The 27,166-nt window shown below is 36.2% G+C and overlaps 1 protein-coding gene across 4 annotated transcripts in view; it reads right to left on the bottom strand.

Moving 5' to 3' along the window:
- Positions 1 to 542: 542 nt before the first annotated feature.
- DNAJC5 (DnaJ heat shock protein family (Hsp40) member C5) overlaps positions 543 to 27,166 on the bottom strand; it is a 48,585-nt gene continuing 21,961 nt past the window's right edge. For 2 of the 4 annotated variants that reach the window (XM_020981650.2, XM_078149913.1), the window contains exons 2-5: positions 15,930 to 16,047; positions 14,079 to 14,292; positions 8,993 to 9,164; positions 543 to 8,409 (exon numbers count right to left, since the gene is read on the bottom strand). In XM_020981650.2, coding sequence (XP_020837309.1) covers positions 8,306 to 8,409; positions 8,993 to 9,164; positions 14,079 to 14,292; positions 15,930 to 16,036 — 597 coding nt within the window. In that variant the 5' untranslated portion in view covers positions 16,037 to 16,047 and the 3' untranslated portion in view covers positions 543 to 8,305. Of the gene's footprint in view, positions 8,410 to 8,806; positions 8,882 to 8,992; positions 9,165 to 14,078; positions 14,293 to 15,929; positions 16,048 to 18,235; positions 18,259 to 27,166 lie in introns of those variants that run through there. The other 2 variants (XM_020981651.2, XR_002323528.2) reach the window with 2 other exon arrangements.

Here is a 27,166-nt window from a genome sequence, read left to right as displayed (position 1 = left end):
CTTCTTTACCCTTAGTTCATTAATTCTGCCTAATATTATAACTATTTCTGTGCATTGTATCCCTGCTTTATTAGTTTGTAAGTACATTTGAGGGCAAGACCTATAACCTATCTTTGTGTTTCTACCATCCTGCACAGGGCCTTGTATATATAAATGGCACTTAGCAAATCTGTTGAATTAGTCAGGTATTAAACCATGATATCTAGTGTGCTTTCTAGTCAGTTTGGTCTCATGGAATGTAAGATAAGCTGTGCACTTTGTAAAACAAATGTGAACTGTTATTATTACTACTATTAACTTTCAGCAACATTATTTCCACTCATCCAAAGGCACAGGTTAATAGGCCTGGGACATTTAATAGGGCAGAAATTGAAGAATACCCACCCTATAAATCGTTCAACTAATTCTGATAATAAATCATTCAAACTAGATTTACTAATCATCTATTATGTGTAAAGGACTGTGCCATCTGATTTCAGCTACAACAGAACCTCTATGTCCAATAAAGCCAGTTTTAAAGAAAGAGCAAACACTAACTGATATGCATTGAAAACATTTATTTTACAACAGTAGTTTCAGATAGATAATTTAGCAATCTTTATTTTAGTCGATTTTCAGACATACAATACATAAATTACCATGCTAAACCATAAAATAATTCCTTCGGCTTTAACCTTATGTATGTACAGGAGCTCAGTAGTATCAAGTGTAACAATGCACAAAGTTCTGACAGCCACATCTACTTACATACAATTCAAATTATGGTCCTTTAGTAACATAACAAAATATATGTCTATATATATAATTGCTTTTCAGATGCATTTATACTTGGGTTGGTTTTTTTTCTTCCACATGTCATTTTCCCCATACCCAGAATTGAAATACAATGCAAAAACAAAACACCTTCCCATCACTATTAATTTGATTTATGGCCTGACTTGTACTAAAAAATTAAGAACCTTCTCCTCCCTACAGTTTAGGATATGTAAAAGATCATATAACATCCATTTCCCTTACCCAGTCTCTTCCCCAAAGTTGGGGCATGGAACAAAAGGGAGATAGTAGAACCAGGATTACCTGTTGGACATCTCATCAAAATCACAAAGAAATGCCATGTACTTTTATTAAGGTGACAAGTTAAATGGCTCATGGATCGTGCCAAGAAAAACTGGTTGTTATGTTTGAGGTAAGGGAGGAAGAGGAATAATGGGGGAAGGGAAGCCCTCTAATCTCCCCTATACTTCACATCTTGTGGACCCAGATAGCAATTCACTTATAACTCAAATGTGCTTTGTGCATGGATCTGTTCACACCAGGAGGAACCTTCACGGCCTTGAAGCTATTTTGTGCTCCAGACCAAAAGAAAAGAATGGTGTTAAATGATAATTACTATTATTGCGCCTAATGCAACTCATTTCCAGTTCTTAAAGCCTACCAAATATACTCCAAATAGTAGTTTCTCCCTGTAGGCAGAATGAGCAGCTGGACTATACAGTGAAAAAAGATGGACCTGAGCATCTCCTGTCCCGGGATGCATCTATTCTAATACTGGGAGGAACCCCGAGGAATCTACATGTAAACTAACAGCAGGGGCTCTCCAGTATGTCATGGATTTCTCTCACTCAAGCATTCTATTTACACAACAGGATTGACACATGTATAGCTGTTTCACAGAAATTTAATTTTCCTTCTTTTCTTGAAGCTGGAAGAAACAGTCTAAGGATAGTGTCTTTGCTTCCATTTGTCAAATCAAAAGTTTGAAGAAGTCATGTTAGAATCAAGTTTTATTGTTGCTTTACTACTTAACAGCAACAGTACTGACATGCCTGTTGTATAAATATATACATATACACATATGTACATACATGACAAAGATACACAATATCACAATCTCACACTTACAGCATGTGATTTGAGTCTTGCTTTTTCAAAGACATGAAAATGTATTCATTTTTTGCAAGTACCACAGGACCACAAATTGCAATTAAGGACATTTCTGTGTTTGTGTTCACAGTTTTGAATGTTAGAAATTGGATAAAAGTTATTTTTTATGTCCAGCCTTTCAACTCCATCATTTTAGGAGCCCCCTATACTTACCATTCAGAATTCTTGAAAGTTTGAATTGGCAGGGCAGCTAGGCGACACAGTGGATAGAGCGCTGGCCCTGGAGTCCCTGGAGGCCCTGAGTTCAAATTTGATCTCAGACACTTACCAGCTGTGTGACCCTGGGCAAGTCACTTAACCCTGACTCCCTCAAAAAAAAAGTTTAAATTGCTACCATCTAAATGAAATCTTATATTAAGTCCAATACATAACTGGTCCAAGGGAAGATAAGAGGTTCAAAACTGGATGTAAAACACCAAAAGAAACCACTATTGAGCATAAAACCACAAGGACAGATAATTCAATACACAACAAAAGCAAACACATATCAAGATAAATGAGATAGAAGAGAAGCACCTTTCATTCTAAGTATTACCCTTCATCCTGTAAACTAGTCAGTTTGATTTCCCCTCTCAGTATTAAGCATAAACCCTAGTCACACAGTTGGTGGCACATTGATCTTTTATTTTTAAATGATTTTACATTTTCTAACAGAAAAGTTCATTAAAAATTGAATTGAACTGACTATAGACAAACATAGCTTAGTCTCTTGAGCACAGGATACCCTCTCTCCTTTAGGGATTGAAAAGTTATAGGAAAGCTTTTTATCCTTTCCACATTTTTTTTTTAAATCGGCAGCATGCCTAATCAGCCCTTTCAGAATTGAGGCAATATTGAAAAGATGTGTTTGGTTTCTTTTCCCAAGTCTGAAAGATATGTGGATTTCATGAGGCTTCTGAGTAAGCTTCATTATTTATTTATTTATTCATTCGCTCAATTATTTATTTACTTTTATTTAGGCAATTGGGGTCAAGTGACTTGCCCAGGGTCACACAGCTAGTAAGTGTCAAGTATTTGGTCTACAGTCTGAGCAAGTTTTAGTGAAGCTCCAAAAGGCTGAGTTCCCAGTCAGGTTTCAAGCCTCACAAAAAGTCTAAATTGCAGGAAGTCCAAATACACAGAAGCAATTCCTCTGGGTAAAAAGAGCTCAATCTCAGAAAAGCAGGAAAGAAATAGTCAGATGGGCTTTGTAATAAGATGTGATTATTGATAAAAATTGTCTTCCAGGGAAAATGTGTTTTATCATCATCATTCAACCTCTACGTAGTTTCAAGGCTTCACTTTGCTTTCTGGCCAAATTATTAATTTTTTTTCTAGTAAGGCCTACTTGTACTGCTGGATGTATCCATTTGATTTCAGAGAGCTTAAGAAAAATTAACACAATGAACACAAATATCTGATATAATTTATAAATGTTACAAAGCTCAAAAATAAGACTGCAGATAAAATGGGTTAACATTTCTGTGTAGAAATAGAAAACATGATCAGTTGTTGTCATCAAGATGTTTACAAGTCTTATAAATGGAGAATAAATGAAGAATTTGACATTTTCCTACATCTTATCAAAACAAAATACAAAAAACCCCCCCAAACTCTAAAATTTTGTTTTTATCAGGTGCAAAAGCCATTTAGTTTATTTCAAGAACAATTTTCTTCAAGGTTTTCCTAAAAGCAATGGATTTCTCCTGTAAGATGAATGAGACTAATTATCAGTTGCATCAACTTCAGTACTAGTTATATAAGAAAAGTGGCCTTTAAAAAACAGCTTGGTGTACTCTCTAGAGGCAAGACTGGCAAACACCTTGTTAATATTTATGAGATGATAGAACTACAGAAAGTAATTTTAAAAATTAAATACTATTACTTTAGGGGACATCCCAAGAGTAAATTATCCCCAAAATTTCACATATATATACAGAGAGAGAGAGAGAGAGAGAGAGAGAGAGAGAGAGAGAGAGAGAGAGAGATTGAGAGAGGTCAATTTTGCATTTTCTCAGATCTGACTTCACCCCTGTTGACTTTTACCATAAGTGGATAATAGGAAGATCAAGTTTTTAAAATTTCATAAAGACATACTCATGCCTCAGGAAGCACCTAAGTAACTGACTAGGAAAAAAACTTTTAAAAAATGAGAACTCAAAAGTGATGCTGGAGCGATACACACAAAAAGAGTTAGCTTCTATTTCTGTCTAAATTTTAGGATTTCAAAGCAAGTATTCAGCATGCCTAATAGGCTCCTCCCCATTTAATGTCCCAGGCTCCATCCCAGAACATCAGCCCATTTGTGATGGTTCTGAGCTCAGGGATGCTGGGAGAATCTTGGCACACAATGTTGAAGCATAGAAGCCATTGTTTCCTTAAAATCCTTTGCAAGTAAAAAAAAAATTTGGCGAGAAATTTCTTCAGACATGCCTCCAATCCTGGGAAAAGCTTTACCTTTTAAAGCAATATTCATATAACCTGAACATAAACCTGGCAAACTACTCACTTTGACACATATAGATAAGAGGCTTTTTGAGTCTTCTACAGCCCTCTTTGGGTGATTAAGAATATATATATGTGTATGTGTGTGTGTGTGTGTGTGTGTGTGTGTGTGTGTATATATATATATATATATATATATATATATATATATATATATATATGTATTTTGTTGTTGTTGTTACAAAGGTTGGCTTTCTGGGAAAGGGAGAGAAGAAGACATTTAGAAACGAAAATATAAAAACAAAAGATACCAATAACATTTTTAAAAGGATGACATTAGTTTACTAAATCCATTTTTATAAGACCCATAAAGATCATGTTGAACATGGACCTAGAAACACAGGTTATCAGATAAGTCTCCTTATCATGAACCACAATGGTTCAGTTTTATCCAATAGGCAGAAAGGCTTGGGAGAAGGAGGAAGCCACTCTGTAGCATCTTCAAAGTTGTTAGTAATATTTTTAAACAAAATAAATGAAAAGTGCTTTCTCCTCATTACTGCCAATCCCTGGGCTCAAAGAAATTCACTTCCTTTGTAGTGCTATCACACTATCATCACTTAAAACTAGGCAGTTTCCTACTATGAGAGTTGATTTAAAAGTTTTGAACTTTGTTTTTGGCAACTCTGGAAGAAAATCACTTCTAAAGTGTTTTTTTTTAAAAACAAGTTTAAAACCATACATACTTGTTACCGACTTGGATTTCAAGCTGAATTATTATTTTTAATGGCACAGATCATTTTGTTGTTCCATCATATTCTTTTATTTTCAGAGTGCATGAAATATGAAGCTATCAAAATGGACTTTCCACCTTCTGTAACAGATGTTTAGGGCCTGAAAAAAGGTGAATGTAATTCATGATTACAGCACAATTCATTCAAACATTATCCCTCTTTCACTGTCAATGGAATTATCTATGACCTTACTGCTGGTCACAAAGCTAGATGTCATACATTTTGCCTGCTACTTCCACCTGCTTCCCTCAGAGAGTAACGTGTCAGTGGAGTTATTAATAGCCAACAACCATGCTCTGCAAACCAGTTCCAAATACAGTATTGGTCAGGCTTATACATCCTCAGAAGAAAGTCTGTGCCTCTTACCAGCTATTGCTGCTTTTTTTAAAATGCGAGGTTGGAGCTTTTTATTAGGCTTCTCTCCAAATAAGGAAGGAGGACAGTTTACAGAGAAATATGGGGCTAAGCACAAAGGGGGAAAATGTCTAGATCAGAATTCTCTCTCTGATGGTGTTGTGACAGTCATTATATCATGTCATGTATAAAGTTTATCATGTAATCTCAGATCTAGTTCCTCAGATCTACCAAGAGGTCCAGCAGGCTCATGGGTAAAATAAGTTGTCTAAAGAGTTCATTTTTGGCAAGTCCTAGTGAGGAAAAAAAAAAGCTAGGTTCACCCTGCTTCCAAATTCTACTTAACATTGAAGAAATTTTCAGCTTTAACCATTAGGGACATTGTTTAAAAAAAAAAAACCCAAGAAATCAAGAAACAAAAAAATGCCCCCTAAAATGTAAAAAGGCTTCACAGATTCAACAGGGGCAGTCACTACAATGGATTGTTTTAAATCAAGCTCCTGGGGAGAAAAGCAGCCCAGGGCTCTCTAACCTAGCACATACCAGGCATGTAACTAAGGAAATCTATTATATTCACTTCACACAGAGAATTGCTTAGATACTTTCTGCGAATGGTATCAATTATAACGTCCAGTAAGAAGTAAGGATGGGAAATCTATTCCCTACATAAAAGAAAGTCCATATGAAAATGTGAATGAAAAATGAAAATCAAGACCAATAATTATATAGCATAGTACATCATCGTATGAAGTTCTTTGTTAATGAAGCATCAGGGCCAAACAGTTAAGAAACAGGAGCTGAGAAGAGGAATTTATGATTTTGTTTGTTGGACACCCAATTCTTAGGCCAAAGTAGAAACAAATGTAGTCTATTCTTAATTCTGTCAGTCTTGTTTTTAGCTGACAAGGGCCACTGAACAGGCTTTTCTTTAACCCATGAACTCAGTCTAAAGTTTCAAAATGGGGGAATTGACATGATACCTTCACAGATAGTCACTGATGATTATGGCAAGGCAAACGATAAGGGAGAAAGAGAAACAGAATGAAAACAAGAGGAACAAAGGAAAGGATAAAGGTTTATGTGGTGGGGCTTAGTAAAGAGCTCCATTACAACTTATCCGGGATATTATAATTTGCCTATTGCTATTCTTGACCAAAGAGCTTTGAAGAAAAATTTGGATTGACTTGGCAAGCCTACCAACTAGTTCCTTTAGAAATCTAAAATTATTTGAAGAGAGGCAAAGTTAGGCCAGGGTAACTTTGCAGGTGATTATTTACCAACATTACAATTTACAATGTCTTTGAAGGAGGCCCCTATATCAAGCCTTATAGAAGAAATTCTACGTGTCTTCAACCCTAGAATCTAAACTGGGGAAAGACTTTGTTACTTTAAATTAACTGCTGAAGAGGATCTCCAATGGGAATGATGACTGGAGGAATGTCAAACAAGAAGCAAGAAAGAGGGGGCAGGGGAGAACAAAATTGAACAGAGTAAAAGAATGCAAGGTAATCAATACAGTGTGCATCTAACTCCAGGGTACCTGCTTGGAAGCTGCCAGCTATTCTGACTCTTTACTCTATTGCCCTGTCCTACCCTCACCATTGCAACCCAAACTCCCTGAATCTTTCTTAGAATGGAATCTGTTAAATGCAAATAAAAGCAAGAAAAACACAACAACGATTACACTGTAGAGTAACTGCTGGGATAACAGAAGAACCTTAAAGTAAATTTTAGATACAGAAAACCAGTTTTAAACACTGTGCAAACGTGATTTGGTTTCAATATAAAAAAGGAAATCTTTTTCATTTCCACAGTAAATTTACCTGAGGAGGAAAAAAACCCACAATAATGTACGTAAACAAGGCTGAAGAGATCAGGTACAAACTATATACCACATAAACACAGGGATTATGTCTTCTGAAGAGTCATCTACGTATTTCCAAATTCCTTCATAATCACAGAATCTGGAAGGGACCTCAGAGGTCATGTAATTTAACCTCCTTATTTTACTGATAAGCAAACTAGGGCTCAGAGAGTTTTAGTGACTTGCCTAAGGTCATATAGAGAAGTAGGGGAGTTGGGACCAAAACACAGGTATTCTGACTCTGAGCAAGGAGCTGTTCAACATTTCTGGGGCTTAAGAAAAAAGGTAAGTGTCAAAGAGTAAGCCAGTGTATGAAGGTCAAAAACTGGTAAAGAAGGATAAAATTCCTCTCTGGAAACATCCTTCCATTTTGTCCTAAGTCATACATTGGCTTTAACACAGGTACCGGGAATGTGAACAAGTACTCTTGGTTGAGAACCATGAAATCCCCTTCCTATTTTTTAAAGGTTCTCAGAGCTAAATTGTATGGAAGCAAAAGTGGCTTCAGAGCAATTCTCAATTAAACTTGTAGGTTGAAAAATATGTTTAGGTTGGTACCACTGCTTAGAATGCAGATTGCTTCCATTACTCACTTAATTCAGTAACTCCTTGATACATTTACAACAAAGACATACATAAAACATAACCCCATACATGCGATTAAAAAAAAAAAAGAATAAAGGAAGACCGTAGCTAAACTGCTTTAAATACTGCATGCTACAGCACTTCATGTATCATCAAGATACGACACTGAAGGTGACAGAAAAGGCGGAAGGGATTACAAAATATTCTTGGCAGGTCAGTGTCTGCCCTTTCCCTGTGGCAGGAGTTGTTCCCTCCCCGATCTCTATTTCTACTGTTCATGATTCTAATGTTGATTGGCCAGGTACTGATTTATCCATTCTAATTACAGTGTTTTCTTAACTTAGTTAAATCCATCAGTATGGTAGCTGGGGTGGGAGTCAGTTGTGAGCTGGGTGGTCTCTGTGGCTGATGCTGGTTGTATCACAATAGGTGTGTCTGTAGCCTCTGAAAAAGGGGAAAACACATATACTTTACTGCACTAAGAAAACAAAGGCATACATGAAGCTTTTGTTACAAGACAACTAAATTCCTAACCAGAAACACTCCATTCCCTTTATTAGGAAATGGAATAGAATGATCATTTCAACAAGTCACTATTATACATTATAGTAACATTGTTGCTCTGAGACCAAAAAACTGTCAATTGTCCCCACCCCAATAAATCTTTTTTAATTTCTTGAGTTTTTTTTGGCTACCCATTACTAGAAGTCCACCTTCTCCATCCCTCCCACCCACCACCAGCCTCCAAATTTCCAACCCCACAATTCTACTATTACTACAGAGTCAATGGGTGGGAGACAATTATTTATGTAAATCTGGTCATTCTTGTTTCTATTTTTACCTCAAATTTCCATGTTCACACCTCAAACGTCCCAGCTTCCACCAAAAACACTCCAAGCACAGTATCAATGCCCTCCTGTTTGACAAGATAGTTCAACACTGGTTCAGGGATCATTCTAGCTATTACCCACGCACACACTGGAGGCTGTATCTATTTCATGGGCTGTTAACTGTTAAAGATACTTACCCCTCTCATCAGACTGTAACTGTGCCTCCAAGTCCTCTGGGGAGACATAGTATTCTTGGTCATCACCTTCAGGAGGTTTGGGTTTACACTTTCCACAGCAGCAGTTAAAGCAGCAGCACAGACAGCAGCAACAGTAGCATGCAGTAATGACCCCACAAAATAAAAACAGGGCCTGGGTAGAAGAAAGAGATTTGTGATTGTTTCAACCACCAGATTTAACATATATTCTCATCTCACAAGAGACAAGAGTTTAATGTACTTGAAAAAAAAAATGGCATTTGAGATGTAAGATCAATATAGAACAAAAAGGGAATCTCCTACTCAATCTACTGTACAGTAAATCTCAAGTTATTATAAGAAGTGATAAAAGAAAGAATTCCAAAGACAAGACAAGGAAATAAGAACAAAGCTCATATCAAAATGAAAGAATAATTGCTGATGTCTGACTCAAAGTCTACTCATAACATACTAAAAAAACATTTCTTTTAAGAACTCCAGTGCCTAGCACAGTGCCTGTTTAGTTCTGGGTGATAAAATGGTGACCTGGTTTTATACTAGGAAAAACTCAAGTCTCATTGCAGAATGGCTATCAGACTATGAAGAAAATGAATGTCAAATACAAAGATTTCCATGTCTGAATATTTCAACAGATCTGTGATTTCACACTAACATAGTAATTCCATCCAGTAGTACAGAGGACAACTCATCCATGCCATCTCATTTCATGAATTGTCCATGTTGTCCCAGAAATCATCCTCAGAAAACAAACCCAATATGCTGAAGACCTCCCCTAAGGTCTTTTTTACATTTTGTGTTAATCAGCAGAGCACGTAGGCTGTCCGTATGATCTTTTTTGCCATTCACTCATGTCACTCCTTGAATGTTCGAGGTTCAAGTCTGTGCCCACTATGTCTATCCATTGCCCTTTGGTTTATCTGTAACTTAGAGGTGGTGATATTTCAAAAGATTTGGTGCCATACAGCATGACTATAAGAACTGTTAAAGATGGATATTTGTACTGGGATGCAGCTCGGGACTGTAAAAGCATAATGGAAGTTCCCCAAAGCAAATCCCTTTTCCTCCAATTCAATTCTGTTGTTAATTCATTTGTCCATTTGCAGTGCCTAAACTATTGCAATAAACTTCTATTAAATCTGACCATTCCAAGTCTCTCTCCTCACGCCAATCCATTCTTTATACAGGTATCCAATCGGTTTTTCCTAAAATGCAAATCTGACCATGTTTTTCCCTCTACCCAATAATCTCCAGTGGCTCCCTGTTATATCCAGAATTAAATATAAACCAATTTTTTCAAAAAGGGTGTTTAAAGTCTTTTTCAACCTGACCCCAACCCACCTTTTCAGTCTTATTCCTGTTATTCCCATGAACAATGTGATCCAATCATACTGACCTTCTTGCAATTACTCATATACAGCATTTCATCTTTCAACACCATGCCTGTGCACTGGCTGTTCCCTATACCTGGAATGCATTTTTATCTATCATCTTCATCTCTCAGAATCCTAATTTTCCTTCAAAGACCAATTCAAATACCATCTTCCATATGAAAACTATCATGATCCCTCAAGGTGCCTTTCTCTCACAATCTATTGTGTATATAGCCCGTGTTTATTTATATATTTACATGTCTTTCCCTTCTAAAGGCAGGGATGGTTTTCATTTTTATTTCTGTATCCATAGTGCCTGGCATAGTACCTGGAACATAGCAGATGTTTAATAAATGCTTGCTAACTGATGTATTGATCTACTAACTCACTGGGCTGGCCACTCAAATGCACGTCACTGTCTGAACAATAAATAACAAGGAATTTAAAGGATCTTAAAACATGCACTTGACTTTCCTTGTTGGAAGAGAGCCTTTAAGGCTAGGTCATGCTGGTGAGTCAAATGCTTACCTTTTCTTTTGGAATCTACCAATATGTTGCAGGATCTTGTATTTATTTGCTTCACCATTTACTTGTGGCTGAAAAGATGTGGTTTGCTGTAGAGGATAATATGCAAAAGCCATCGTGTTTCTCTCTCATTGTACTGAGAACACACCATATGCATCAGTGTCATAAAGATCAGAAAAGAAGGCATATGGGTCTGTAACTACTGACATAGGTGCTTAAGGAGTATATCCAGGTGGAGACACTGAACAGGCAGTTGGAGATGTGGGACCAGAGCTCAGAAGAGAAATGAAGGCTTAATGTGCAGGCTTGGGTGTCAATGGGATAGAGATTATAGCTGAATTCATGAAGGCTCATGAGATCACCAAGAAAGTATAAAGGTAGAAGAAAAGGCCCAGGATAGAGCCCTGAGGTACACATTCATGCATAGGGATAAATATTGATCATAAACCTGAAAAGCAAGGTTGAGTTATAGAAAGGGAAAAGTGGTGAGAGGACAAGGGGGCAAACAATTAAAGAACAAAGATAAGCTGAGCTAGTTAACTGACCTAGTTAACAAAGGTCAAGATTTTGCAGGGTAGAAAGTGAGTCTGGAGTAGGAGTGAGATAAAAGGAGAGCTAGATGAGAGGTCTGGGGCTAGATGGCTTCTATGTTCCCTTTCCAGTTGTAAATCTGTGATGTTATGATAGCAGAATATGTCCAGATACAGACATTTTTATAGACTGCAATAGTGCAAGACTTGTGGGTGACTAAAAGCAAAAGTATCACCATCACAGTATGAGCACTGAGTATAGGGATAAAGAAAGGCATTGGGGAAGAGTCTTGAAGGAAATTAGGGATTCTAAAAGGCAAAAATAAGAAGGGAATGCATTCCAGGCATTTGGGACAACTTGTGCAAAAGTACAGAGGTTACAGATGGAATATTGTATGCAAGGAATAACAAAGAAATCAGTTAGACTCACATGTATATGTTGAGGGAACATAATATATGAGGTATGGGTTTAAAGCAGGTTGAACCCAGATTGTATAGGGCCCAAATGAGGAGTTTTTATTTTATCCTAGAAGTCCCACAGCTGCTGAATAAAGATTCTTGAGAAAGGTAGTGACATAGTCAGATCGTCAGTTTAGGAAGATTGTTTTCGCAGTTGCGTAGAAGAAGGGATAGATTTGACATAGGCAGACCAAGTAGGACTCTATTATAGAGCCTCAATAAGGGCACGATCTATGTGAGTTGAAAGGAGACAGGTGGAAGAGACACTGTAGAGATAAAAATGAAAGTGACCTGCATAGAGAAGAAAACTGAACTGATGGGAATTGATAAGATCATCAAAAGTGGAATATAGAGAAAAGGATTGCTACGATTATTTTACTTTGGTTGATTTTTGGAGGGAATAGTGATAATAATCAAGTTCCACTTCTTTTTCCATTCCCAATTTTCAGTCTATTTTAGCCAATTTCATTTTTTGAAAAGCAGCATGATACAGTTGAAGTAGGGCAGGGAGGCATCTTGATTAGCAACCTGCATCTCACACTTCCTAGCTATATGACCATGAGCAAGTCCCTTAATTTCACTGAGTATACCCAGATATAAAACAGGGATAACCATCTATGATAGGACTATGAAGATCAAAGAAGATCACCTAAGAAAAGCACTTTGCAAACTTTAAAAGTACCAAAAGCGTTGGTTGCTACTATTAATGTGATTGCTCTCAGGAACTTCTGATTCTTTTCTGAAAGAAAGTATTCATGATACAGACATATAAGACTGCTGAACAATCTATAGACCTTAGGCCTCCTTATTTTAGCAAATCTGAGACTTGTTTTTAACACTATTTTTCACCATTTCTCCTTGTGCCTACCTTGGCATTAAAGTTACTGAGTATGAAAATACGATGATTTGGTTTAAAGGATCTTGTCAAAGTTCTTCACAGAATTTCTCTAGGTCTTTATGCTTCACAATAGATGTGAATCTATAAACTTCAACTATTCCACTTTGGTCTTTGTTTATATTTACCATGTACAATGAAAAATGACCAACTGTTCCGTAATTGTCTTCAGACACATAAAGAAACCAACTCTGTTAACTCTTTCGTCTGTCTCTCTAAAGAGGATGTATGAACCATACTCTCATTTAACAGTAACTTTCTTTGAAAAGCTCTCTAATTTCCTTTATCATGAGGATATCTACCACAGGATGGTAGTTTTTGAGGGACTTTAGAAGTCATTTGGTCCAACTCTTTATTTTAAAGATTAACAAATTGAGGTACAAAGAAATTAGATTTGTCTGAGATCACCAAGGCAATGAGAACTAGCTGTGATTTGACTTCAAATCCAGCACTCCTGAGTTGGTCTAGCTGGTCACTGGACACAGATTTAATATTTAGGATAGCTACAGTTGATGTTTTTAGGGGTAGGGGATTGGCTCCTTTCTTTTAAAATATCTAAGAAACGCCTTGTTTTTAGCTCACTCTCAATACTAATAAATTCCTCTCTCCTACCCAAAGAGCCATTCCTTAGTAACAAAAAACAAACAAACAAAAACACTCAGAAAAAAAAGCTTTTTTTTTAAAATAAAAAAGCACTCAGCAAAACTAACCAATGCACCAACTGAGTCTAATAGTATATACAATATTCTACACCTACAGTCTTTCAATGAAAATACCCAAGCTTGGGCCCAAAGAAGAAATATGAAAATGTACTTCTCTCCCTTCTTTGCAGAGGTGGAGGATGTTGCCTGCATTGCTGGATGCTGTTAACACGCTGATAAGTTTTGATGAAGTGTTTTCCCCTTCCCTCTTTCGTTCTTTGTTGTAAGGGATGATTTTCTATTTTAGCTTTGTTTTGGCTACGCAATGAGGTTAAGTGATTTGCCCAGGGTCACAGAGCTAGTAAGGGATGATTTTCTGGATGAGGGAGATGTAAAATCAAAAAGTTTCAATAAAAAATTTAAAAGGATGATACAGCATTCGGCTTCCTTTTCTTTGATCTTCCCATTTACATTTTCCTGCAGTCAATTTTTATACAAATGACCCATCTGTAAAATTCTTGCAATCCAATGTTTTTAAACTAATTATAACAAAACACAAAATTATATAAACAATTTTAGAAAACCCCAAAGAACACCCTGAATAGAAGAGTCTCTCTGACACTTTTAAAGGAAGCATATTCCTCTCACCTTTGCCCACCAGCTGGATAGCACAAAATAGGTATTCACGTTCTCTTCCCCAAACTGCTCAGCTACATAAAGGCCCAAAGAGCCATATTTGTCATATATGTTTCGTTTTGTGGCATCAGTTAATATTGCATGTGCATTGTTGATCTCTTTAAACTTGTCTGCAGCTTCTGGGTTATCTGGATTCTTGTCAGGATGATATTTCAATGCAAGCTTCCTGCAAACAAAAAGATTTTTGTCCATTTAAATTTAGTTTCCTGCTCTTTCATTTTTCCATGTATTCATGTGGCACAACAGTCAATACAAGAAAACCTTTTTCATTTATTTGCATCTGTATTTCTACCTTCACATTCTTAAACAAGAAAAACAACTGGGACATAAGAATTTTCCTATAACAACAAATCTAGCCATGCTCAAGGAGCTATGGAAAGATCAGCTGAATGTTTGCCTTGCTGTATATACTTTGTTTCTCTTATACTATATAAAATTTACTTACAGAAACAGTGCCATAACTTCATTGTTATGAAATACTGGGAGACTTCTCTAAGAAAACTACAAAGCCTACTACTGACCTCTAGTGTTCCATTTAATTTACTGAATATTTAAAAAAAACCCCCAAAACAACCTATTAAAAACTTTTTATATCATGTAATTTATATCTGCTTGCCATTAACTATTCTAACACTTAAGATGATCAAATGAGAATACTAAGACGACTGGTTATGTGGAAGGTCTGAATGTTTTAAACAATTTTCCCATAAACCCAAGGAATCCTTTAGGTTTAAGTGGTTGAGGTAAATACAATGTACAAAAATTAAGTGACATAGATCAAGAATCTGCTGGTCAATCAGTACATACACGCTCATAGAGAGACAAAATTATGCATTTTTTACTTACCATGGATGACAAAAGAAGTCCTATTTGCTGCTTCTACTACTACGGCTACGAGTACTACTATCACCTAATCAGCAGTGAGTTTATTTACTTTCTATTGAAAAGAACTGAGTGAAAACAAAATTTTCATAAGTAAAATGTATGAAAAAGGAGGCTACATGGAAGTGAACACATTTTTTAAAAGAAGCCTACTAAAAATGGTCACACTGTTAAAAGCATACATGGCACATTTTTTTCCAGGTTCTTCTTTTTCAATGTTTTACTGCTACTCTTTTTTAAAAGAGCACTCTCACTTCTCAATAACTCTTTCCTGCTGCCCCTCCCCTGAAACAAATAAGTACAATCGAAAACATCAAATCAACATACTGGCCATATTTGAAAATGTATGTGTCCATGTTCTTCTTCTCAGAGTACTACATATATATCAAAGACTAAAAAGGAAGATCTTTAAATATATTTATACTTTTCTTTCTTTCTAAAGGATTGCTTTAGAAATCAACAGTTTCAGGGCAGCTAGGTGGTGCAGTGGATACAGCACTGGCCCTGGAATCAGGAGGATCTGAGTTCAAATGTGGCCTCAGACACATGATACTCACTAGCTGTATGATCCTGGGCAAGTCACTTAACCCTGACTGCCTCACACCTCCCCCTCCCCCCCCATAAAACCAACAGTTTTGCATTTGATAATGCACAAAATTCTGCAAGGTACTACTTTTCCCTTAGGAAAATGTAAGAATATAAATTTTAAATATTCTAGGAAATAAGCACTTTTATAACTGCAAATACAAAATCCAAAATAAAATTGTCACCTATAAGTTATAAATTGTTTTTAAAGAAAAGTTGGACATCTGAAGAAAGAGCCTTTTCCTACGTTGTACCCAACTAAATCCAGATCTAAACACAATGATTTAGCACTATATAGCCACCTAAATGAATTTCCAAAAGCTAAAATTTTCTTACCTATATGATTTTTTTATATCATCTGAGGTTGCATTCTTGTCCAACCCAAGAACATGGTACAATGATTCTCCAGAGGTAGAAAGTGAACGCTGTCTCTGGTCTGCCATTTTATGCTAATCTGCAAAACATATTTTATTAAAATACAACACTGAGAAATCGTCCAAGTAGTTTGTAATGGTTAGCTTTGTAACAAAGATTCATATCCAAAGCTCACTTTTAAGATTAACATTCCAACTACTACAAAAAGTTGGTAGAAATGGGTTTTCTCCTAAGATAATAAAAAGATGTGAAGTCACTAGATAGCAAACTATAAACCTGGTTCAGCATTAAAGCTGATTATTTTGCAGTTCCCACTTCTCCATAAGAAACTTGTATTTACTCTAGCATATCTAAAATTTTAAGAAATCATAAAAAGTTACTTGAAACCTAATACTCAAGATAAGAATGCAACATACAATAAAATTAGTTTGTATCTGTTTAACTCTTTGGATGGCACAAAACTGAGACAAAATTCTCATAGCCCTGAACTTAAATTAGGCTGAAGATAGGCTAAGAGTAGTGAAGTAATGTACATTTATTTCCTGAAGTCAGAAAGATCCAAGTTCAACCCAGGCTTTCACACACTTATTAGCTGTATGACCCCAAGGAAGTCAGTGCTTTGCAAATATACATACATAAACACATGTGTAGATATACATATATACAAGTTGTTATTATTATCATTATTTCAGTCAATGAGTTATTGATGCACTGAGAGGTTAAGTGCCTTGCTCAGGGTGATATTGCCAGTACATGTCAGCAATAAGGCATGAAGCCAGGTTTTCAGGACTCTCAGGCAAGTTCTCTATTCACTACTGCTTTAAAAACAAAATAGTCTTTGTTTCTAACTAAAAAAAAATGACTAAATTACAAATTCATGGTACATAACCTTAACCTGGCTTTTTTCCCATTGAACATTTTTTTCTATTCTACTCTCATTTATTACTTCCTCTTACTTTCCATACTAATTGTTCCTAATCCCTCCTCAAACCCCTAACCATACCGCACCCCCTAAACACTTAGAAAAGATTACCTAACCTGCTATTTAATAAGAGATTAAGGCCCCAAACAGGAAGTTCTTCAATTTCCTTTCCCCAAACTTAGTAGCATCATATGACTTATTCTCTTCTGTTTCAAAAGAGATGTATTCCTACTCATGTTTAGGTTAATTAACCCTTGCTTCTCTGCCCTTGATCCATTCCCTTCCTTCCTATAAAAAGCTTCACCAAGTATCTCTATTGTCCCCTCTGCTAGCATATTCCTTTCCATCTAAGAATGTGCTGAAGTCTACCAAATCCTTAAAAGCTTCATTTAGCCCTTCTAAACTGCAGTCATAACTAACTCCAATCTAAAAGCATTTAGTAAGCACCAACTACATTTGAGGAAGTGTGCTAACCCCAGGAGATACCAAAGAGAAATGCTTCATGCCCCCCAAAATCGAGGAGGGGGCGCTTACATTCTTTCTTATGTTCCTTACCAACTGGAGGCCATCTTCACTATTTGAATGAAATTCATAGCCATTTTCCTTGACCCCTGTCACTGTATTTGGAATGAGTCATATCCTGAGCCACCTCTTTTCTAAAGTTTATTATGAATTTCAATAACAACTGATATATTTCAAAAATTCATTTCAATATATTATAACTATCCTTTAGCTTCTCTACATCTCCCCTCTTAAATGTTACCAATGACTAAATCACCAAATTCAAAGGCAAGAGAATTGGTTGTTCTTCATCCTCCCCTTACCTTGCTGGAACATTTAACATGGTTGAATTACTCTCTCTTTTGGGATATGTTTCTTCCTCAACATCACTTTCCTTGTTCTTATCCAACCTTTCAAACCACCTGCTCTGGCTCCTCTTCCTGATTCTTTAAGGTGGGTGTTTTTCTAAGGTTCTGTCCTCTGCCTTCTCTTTCTATATCCTGTCCCTTAGTGATCTCATTTATGCCCATGGCATCACCTTTTTAGCAGGTGAGCTCAGGTTCTGCACCTCCAAATGCGTATACAAGCAAGCTCTGCCTGCTAGCATCTCAAACGCAACATGTCAGAAAACCAATCATAACATCTTTCCAAAATCCTTTTTGCTCTATTTTCTGATTTTACTATTTCTGTTACTGAAACAGTACAACCATATCTTTGTCCCAAGTTTTGGAATTTTGGTGTTCACTGATGCTTCACTCTTTCACTTCTCATAGAAAGTTATTAAATCCTATTTGAGGCAGCTACGTGGCCCAGCAGATAGAGTGCTGAGCCTAGAAAGACTCACCTTTCTGAGTTCAAATCTGGCCTCAGGCATTAGCTGTGTGACCCTGGGAAAGCTGCTTAACCTTTTTTGCCTCAGTTTCCTTACCTATAAAATGAGCAGGAAAAGGAAATGGCAAACCACTCCAGTATTTTGCCAACAAAACCCAAAAAGGGGTTGAGAGGAGTCAGACACGAGTAAAACAACTCAGTAACAACAAAAAGTCCTATTTTCTGCAATACCATTTTACATTATTCCTAATTTCCACAGCCACTACCTTACTGCATTTTTTGGGGAACTGAATTGTTATTTCATTGGTATAGAGTGGCCAGTGCTAATTATGAGCAAAGCACTGTGCTAAATGCTAGGGATATCAAGGAAGGGGAAAAAATGGTTTCTGCCCTAACAAAACGCATCTTCTAATGGGGGAGACAACATGCAAATAACCATGCATCTAAGACATACAGTGCAAATGGAAGGTAATTTCAAGGAAGGCACTGGGAGTGGAAAATGTGAAAGCCTTCCTGCAGAAGGTAGGATCTGAGCAGAGTCCTGAAGGCCAGTATCATTGCATCAAAGTATAAGACCAAGAAGGTAAGAAGGGAGACAGGTTGTAAAGGACTTTAAATCCCAAACAAGATTATATATTTGATCCTTGAAGTGACAGAGAGCTACTGAGTTGGGGGAGGGGTAAACATTGTCAGATATGTGCTTTAGAAAAATCACTTTGGCAGTTGAGTGGAGGAAGGATCACACCGGGGAAAGGCTTGAGGCAGGGAGACCAATTAGAAGTCTAATGCAATGACTGCACATGTATGATCTACATCAAATTGCTTGCTTTCTTGAGGAGGGGGGGCGGGAGGGAGGGAGACAATTTGGAACTTAGAATACAAAAAAAAAAGAATTAAAAATTGTTTTTGCATGTAATTGGAAAAACCCCCCCAAAAACAAGTCTAATGCAATAGGAAAGATGTGAAATAATGACAGATTGTAACAGTTGTGGTGGCTATGTGAGTACAATGAAGGGATTTATTATGATAGTCTCTGAAGGCAGAAATGATTAGACCTGGGAACAGAATAGACATGTGGAGTTAGTGCAAGAAAAGAACTGAATAGAGGCACATAGGTGGGCGCAGTGGATAGAGCACCGGCGCCAGAGTCAGGAGGACCTGAGTTCAAATCTGACCTCAGACACATAACACTCACTACCTGTGTGACTTTGGGCAAGTTACTCAACCCCAACTGCCTCACCAAAAAACAACAACAACAACAACAACAACAAAAACCAACCAAAAAACCAAAAACCTGAATATAACCCCAAAGTTGTGAGAATGGATGACTAGGAAGGTAGTAGTGCTCTCAAAAGTAACTGGAAAAGTTTGGAAGAGGAAAAGGGTTTGGAAGGGATGATAATAAGTTTCAGATGCCCACAGAATATTTAGTTTGAGATATCCAAAAGACATCAGTGATATGAGACGAGAACTTAGAACAGAAGTCAGGGCTGTATATATAGAACTTAATTGCAAAAAGATGATAATTGAATCTATATGAGTTAATGAGATCATCAAGTGAGATGATATGAAACAGGGGTTAATTTTATTGTGTCATGGATCCCTTTGGCAGTCTACTAAAGTCTATAGACCCCTTTTCAGATTCTTTTAAAATTAAAACATAAACAAAATATAGGTTTACAAAGGAAGCTAATTCTAAGTGTATGTGTGTGGAGGGGGGGGGGAGAGAGAGAGAGAGAGAGAGACTGATTTGAAAAGAGGGTCAAGAAAAAACCCTTGGGTACTGAGTTGGATAAAGATCCAGCAAAGGCGGCTGAGAAGAGAGAATCAGAGAGGAGGAGAACCAGGAGTGAGTAGCAGCATGAAAACCTACAGAAATGAGAATATCTAGGAGGTGAGCCACAGTGTCACATAGCTAGCATGTCAGAGGTGAGACTGGAAATCAATCTCTTTGATTCTGAAATTGGCTCTCTCAATGACGCCAATACTTTCACTTAGTATGTACAGATCCTTATTACTATCCACTTACCTGGACTATTACAATAGCCTTATAACATGTCTTTTCCAGGTCCATTTTCTCCCCTTCTCCAACCTTTCTTGCTATCAGGCTAATCTTCATACACAGATCTGGTTATTTCACTCCTCTGTTCAAAATCCTCCAGTGGCTTCCTATTGCCTGAATAAAATTAGAACTCTTTCTGGCATTCAATGCTGGTACCACTAAATCTACCTAGCCTCATCTCATACTACTGCTCCTTTTCATACATTATATACTCCAGCCAAAAGGAATTATTTTTTATTTATTTTTTATACCTGTCTGTTTTTTTCTGTTTTTATTCAATATATTCTATGCTTAGAATGTGCCTCTCTTCTAAATTTCTATAAATGCTTTAAACCCCACCATGAAGTAGGCTCCCAATTCCCTGTTAGAAATGACTGCACCTTCAGTACCTGTAAGAATTTAATAATTTTTAAAAAATCTGCTGTGTTGAATACTGAATCAACTATAATCTGAAATGCCTAGGTAATTTTAAAGTCACCCTCTTCTTAAACATCTCTGTGGTAAATACTATGTACAGTTTTGTCACTACATAGTTACTCCTCTGAATAGCTAGTAGCAGATTCCTATGCATAGGCATGTTGTAACCAGACCTGCTTTGATGATCAACACTTTCACAAAAACAGCCATTAACATATTATAAACAAACCATACTCTGAAGTTGCAATAATGTATTGAAAAGTAATTTAGTCTACTGCCTATGTAACCATATTCGAATGGAATGTTTTAGGAACAAGTACTCTAACATGTTTTTAAAGACCAAGAAATATTTGGTGAGATACATCTATAACTGCATCTTTGTTCTGCTACTTCTCTGTGCTCATTTTTCAAAGAATCACTTGACTTCAGAATTCCAAGGGATCTCACTGGCAAGGGTCCCTACAAGGTATCAGGTAAGTGGTCAAACAGACTCTGACTAAAGACTTCCAATGAGAGGGCTCTCCCGAGACAGTCTATTACATTTCCACACAATTCTAATTTTTCTTTTCTTTCTTACCACTGACTTAATTTTTTTTTTAAATTTCATTACCTTTGTTAAGATGTCAGTAGCATGCTTCATCATTGGCCCTTTGGAATCACAGATGGTCACTTGCAGATACCAGTGTTCTTATAGCTTTCAAAGTTTTGTTTTTAGAGTTGTTATTACATAAATTATTCTCCTGATTCTATTAATTTCATTTTTAATTAGCTCATATAAGCTTTAAAACTGTTTGTTTTTATAATATTGATGTTACTATTATAGTGGAATTTTTTTCTTCTGGTTCTGCTCATTTCATTGTGCCTCAGTTCATACACATTTCTCCACGTCACTTTGAAATCTTTTCTCTCATTTTTTAAACACCACACTCACTACCAGCTACACTGCTTTTGGACTTCTTGGACATCACCATCATGGCCTTCCCCAGGAAACTCATCCCTTAATTTTCAGTTCTTTATAAAAGAAAAAACAAAACAAACTCCTGCTACACATTTTTCTGTACACATAGGGAGGGCCCTTTCATTTTGCTTTGATCTCTTTGTGGTATAGGCCTATAGCAGTGGGATAGCTGGGTCAATGCTAATTCTTTTAAAAAAAATTTTTTTTAATAAACAATAATTTACCTTTCCCCCTTCCTCCCTCCCCCATTGAGAAAGTAAGAAAAAAAAACCAGTTAGAAACTCTCTCTCTCTATCTCTAAAATTTGCAATGGCCAGATCCAAAAAAGTGTCAATTTGCATTGGGCAAATGGGCAACATGTTTCACCAGGAGTCCTCTGGAACTATGGTTGGTTACTGTGTCGATCCAAGTCTTTCAAAGTTGTTTCTTTGCAATATTGTTGTTACTGAATGAACTGTTCTCTCTCCTGGCTCTACTCACATCTCTCTCTGTATCAGCTCATACAATTTTTTCCTAGATTTCTCTAAAACTATCTCCATCATTTCTTACAGCAAAATAGCATTGCATCACAGTCACGTGCCTAACTTGCTAAGCCATTCCCCAATGCGAACCCCTTCAGTTTCCAATTCTTTGCCACCACAAAAACAGAGCTTCAGGTACTTTTCCTCTTTCTTTGACAGACCTAGTAGTTAGCGGTCAAAGGGTATTTATGGTTTAATAGATTTTGGAATATTGTTCCAAACTGCCTTCCAGAACTGCTAGACTATTTCACAGCTCCATAAACAGTGGAGTACTTGTTTTCCCATAGCCCCTCCAGCATCTGTCACTTTCTTTTTTGGGTCAACTTTGCCAAATCTGATAGGTATAAGATGGAACCTCAGAGTTATTTTAATTTGCATTTCTCTAATTACCAATGATTTATGATGGAACCTCAGAGTTATTTTAATTTGCATTTCTCTAATTACCAATGATTTATAACATTTTTTCTTATGGCTATTGATAGCTTGGATTTCTTCCTCTGAAAACTGCCTGTTCTATCTTTCGATCATTTATCAATTGGGGAATGGCTTATTCTTATAAATTTTAATCAGTTCCCTATATATTTTAGAAAAGAGATCTTATTAGAGAAACCTGCAAATATTTTATTCTTTATTTGTTTCTCTTTTAACTGCACTGGTTTTGTTTGAGCAAAAAAAAATTTTTTTTTATTTTATGCAATCAAAATTGTCTATTTTACCTTCTATGATCTACTCTGTCTCTTGTTTGGTCATGTCCTCTTTCCCTATGCAAAGATTTGAAAAATAATTTCTTCTTTGTTAATAACATCACCTTCTATGTCTAAGTCATGTACTCATTTAGAGTTTATCTTGCTAGCCCTTTGCACATAGTAAGCCTTTAAGAACTGTTCCATGAATTGGATTTCCTTCTCCCCAATCTAACAGGAAACAGGTAGACTGCCATCAAAAGCATTGTCTATTTGATCTCTAAAAGGGTATGTGACCCACTTTTTTTGTGGCTAGAACTTAACTTGACCAAGAAGTTAGACCAGTGAATTTTATCAAAAGCAATGTCAGTGGAGCAATAAAGACTAAGCTATCTTTGTATCAAGGCAAGAACAAAATAATTTATGAAGAAAATTCAAATTCTTCAAACATTTTTACTAGTGATTTTTTTTTGGTGGGAACAGATAGGCTATCACACACATTTTCTAAAAAAACAAATTACATTTTTCCATTAAAAAATTCTTAAAGCAGAACTGTACTTAAAACTGTGACACACACCTAAGTGACACAAATTTAAGTATTTTTAATATTTCCTAAATTTAGCTATTTAAGAGTAACTGGTCAAAAAGACTGCTTCTCTGTATGTACAATAACTTTGTTGATTTAGTATTCCATCTTAGACTCCTGTGAACAATTACATTTATTTAAATGCTAATGTTCAGTGATCTTTTGAGGATGTAGGTTTAAACCTTGCTTCTACCCTTTAAGTCAAACAAAAAATACTTAAGCAATTCATACTAAGTAATCCCTTTCTCCTTTCTGAATGTAAACTCCTTGAAGGCTAAGACTTTTTTTCATTGTAGTGAAGGTCACTATCACTACCATCTCAATAATGCAGGAAAACTGCTGAACACAGAAAATTTTTATCACAAGCTATCTCAAGATCTGATTATGGCAATTAAATGTGAAGGTATACTAGAAAAACACACACACAAAAACCCTACACTAACTTAGACAATTCAATAATTCCTCTCCTCTCACTTCTCATAAACTCTGGACTCTGACTTCTGACTTTATCTTTCAACTAAAAATGCTCTCTACAAAGTTACCAATGATCTCATTTGCCAACTATAATGGTCTCTTCTCATTCCTTGTTGTTCTTGCCCTCCCTACATCATTTGGTATTAACCACCTTCTCCAGAAGACTCCAGAATACAGTTTTTATGACTGCCCTGAGTCCTCTTCTCTCCTCCTCTCCTTGGTGATTAGTTCCCATGGGTTCAATTATCATGTCTGCTCATGATTCCCAGGATCTAATTATCTACTTGGGCAGCCAGGAGGAGTAGGCCTGCAGTCAGGAAGACCTGAGTTCAAATCTATACTCAGACACTTAGCTGTATGACCCTGGGCAAGTCACTCAACCCTATTTGCCTCAGTTCCTCATTTGTAAAATGAACTGGAGAAGGAAATGACAAAGCACTCCAATATCTTTGCCAAGAAACTACAAATGGGGTCACAGAGCAGGACATGACTGAATCAACTGAACAACAACAAATTATTTACCCATAGTTTCTCTCAATTTCCTGTCCAGAATTACTGTTTCTTAGATTTCCCAGTCATTTCAAAGAGAACATGTTCACAAGACAACCTGTAGTCTTTACCAGCTTCCCTTGCCCCATCCCCTGATATCCCCACTAAACAAATGCTTGCTAGTTGGCTGAAACATTAACTATTGAAAATTTTTTTTAAACTAGAGGTCCAGATAGGATGATCAGTATTAGAAAAGCTATTTTTAAAAAATTCTTTGGAATAATCTGATTTTTAATTTCTCACCTGGCTGTACTATTTTGGGACTTTTTCTCATTTTTCCACTGTCCCCCCCCTCCTTCCTCCCTCCCCTTCCCATTTCAGCTTATTTTTTGTGTACCGTCTTCCTTCATTAGACTGTAAGCTCTTTGAAGATAAGGAATCTTTTTTCATATTTGTATCCCCAGTGCATGGCACGTGGTAGTTGCATAATGAATGTTTGTTGACTAACTGAATGAGTGATAAATGGAAATCTTCAGCAATTTAAGTAGCACTACGGCACAGGAGAGAGACAGAGACAGAGACAGCTGGGATCAGAACCAGGAAGACCTGGGTTCAAGTTCAGCTTGTGATACTCACTGGCTTTTGACCCTGAACAAGTCACTCAATCTTTCAGTGCTTTAGGAAACTTTCTAAGATCGTACGTTACAGACAACATGCAGACCTGCATTGGTACAGGGAGTTTCCTCATCTGGAAGTTCCCTATAATAACGAAATCACAGGTTTAGTTTCTATCTCTTCAGTAATTTATAGAAGATGATTAAGTGTGGTCTAACAAGAAAGGGTGGTTAGTTTATAAACTAACCCTATAGTTTGTTGGTTGAAGTGTAGCAGAAAATGGTGGTGGTGGTAGAGGACGGTTAAATATTCCAATCTATAAAGCATATATGCTACACTATGTTTCACTATGTTAACATCATCAATTATCTTTTCTTAAGAAAAACATTCTTTTATTAAAAAAAAAGAACTACAGAAAACAAGTTCTCCCTCAAAGTGTTCCCTTTACCACTGTTTTATTCTCAAGAATAAAAATAACAAAATGAATGTGGATGAGTTAAAAAACAACAGAGTGACAAGTAGTTTGCTTTTTTTAAAAGGCAATTACTTCTCTAACCAAAAACAAGATAAGGAAAAAAATTCTGAAACCAAAATCAGTACAACACACAAAAAACCCCTCAGCATAAAGGTTAATAATAATCTTATCAACAATCACCTGGTCAACAATTTTTCTTTTTCTTTTTTTTTTTGCTTTGGGGGGGGAAGTTTATATAACTGTGTGCTAAGCATTATACTAATGATAACAGTGGAGATTTAAAAAGAAAACAAGAATGCCATTCTGGTCTTCCCAGTGTTTTAAAACCATACAAAGGAAAAATGGATTTGAGAATAATCACAAAGCAGCATAAAAAGATGGTTTTATTTTGATACTTTGAAATACCACTGCCTCAGCCTGTAGCTCCTAAAGTCCTACCCAATAACTTTGTATTTCCCATATTTTAACACTACCATTGAGAGATAAGCAGAAAATCAGCAGCAGGTAAACATAAAATCTCTGCAGCCACTCTCACAGTCAACAAAACCAAAGCTAATGAAATCTCCCATTTCATATCAGTGAAATATGTCCAAAGAACAGGAGGATTCTTATAATATGCCTACAAGTCAATTTTATGAAGGCACTTATGGCTTTCTGAATACATTAACTGACTACAAAAAATTCAGTGTAGCATTTAGGAAATGGGGTCCTACGTACCTGGACCAAGATTTATAGAGTCAACTCATTTTAATCCAATAAGCATTTATTAGGTGTCTACTATGCGAAATACTATGCTGGGTTAAGAAAATATAAGGACAAGCTGATAAACAGCTGCATTTCCTCAAGAATTGACATGTCTCCTGGTGAAATATATCACAAAGAGAATATGATATTCTGACATGAATTAATTTTTCCATTATGATATTATCACTAAACCAAAGTACATTCATCATCCATAATATTTCCTAGATAAAGAAGTAATTTCAAGGTAGAATCAATCATAGATATAGTATTAAAAAAGTGAGGAGCACAAAGGAAGAAAAATAGTATTGCCCTGTAACCCCAAAGCAACAATAAAAACAATTATCTTCCCAATCATAAAAACAGGTTTAACAGGTTTGAGATTAATGCATTTTTCATTAATCTAATAAATGTTTAAACATTGGGCTGTTGATTTTTTGGTTAAATTTAGTTTAGTTACCCAGACTAAAATGATCTTCAGAAATATTTCAAATCTCTTCTCAATGACATATTTTTTCCTTAATATAAGGAAATGACTGCTCGTTTCTAAATAACTTAATTTTATGATAATTAAGTTTCTGCCCTAATGATAGTTCATCAGAACAATAACATTGGAAAACTGAAGCAGTCTTGATCCAGTTGTGAATATCTTCTCCCGAGCTTTTTACCAAAGTAACTCCTGAGAAACGCAAAATACAATTAGAATTTTTTTTTTGGTAAACATTACAAAATATGAAAGGTGGATGGTCTTGTCATGTATGGGATGGATTTTTGGGACCAGAAGCTGGGATGTAAAAAACAAAAGGTACAATATATTTTTAAAACACTTTTATTGGGATCTTTTTACATCACTAAAATTTCTCCAGTATCTCTCCCCAAACAGTAATACTATTTAACAAATACCATTTTTAAAGAAAAAAATT

The sequence above is a fragment of the Phascolarctos cinereus genome, unplaced genomic scaffold (genome assembly GCF_003287225.1).
Source record: "Phascolarctos cinereus isolate Bilbo 61053 unplaced genomic scaffold, phaCin_HiC Scaffold_2;HRSCAF=192, whole genome shotgun sequence".
NCBI classification, from domain to species: Eukaryota; Metazoa; Chordata; class Mammalia; order Diprotodontia; family Phascolarctidae; genus Phascolarctos; species Phascolarctos cinereus.
The sequence above is the reverse complement of the archived record's forward strand: the minus strand, read 5'-3'. Positions and strand labels throughout refer to the sequence as shown.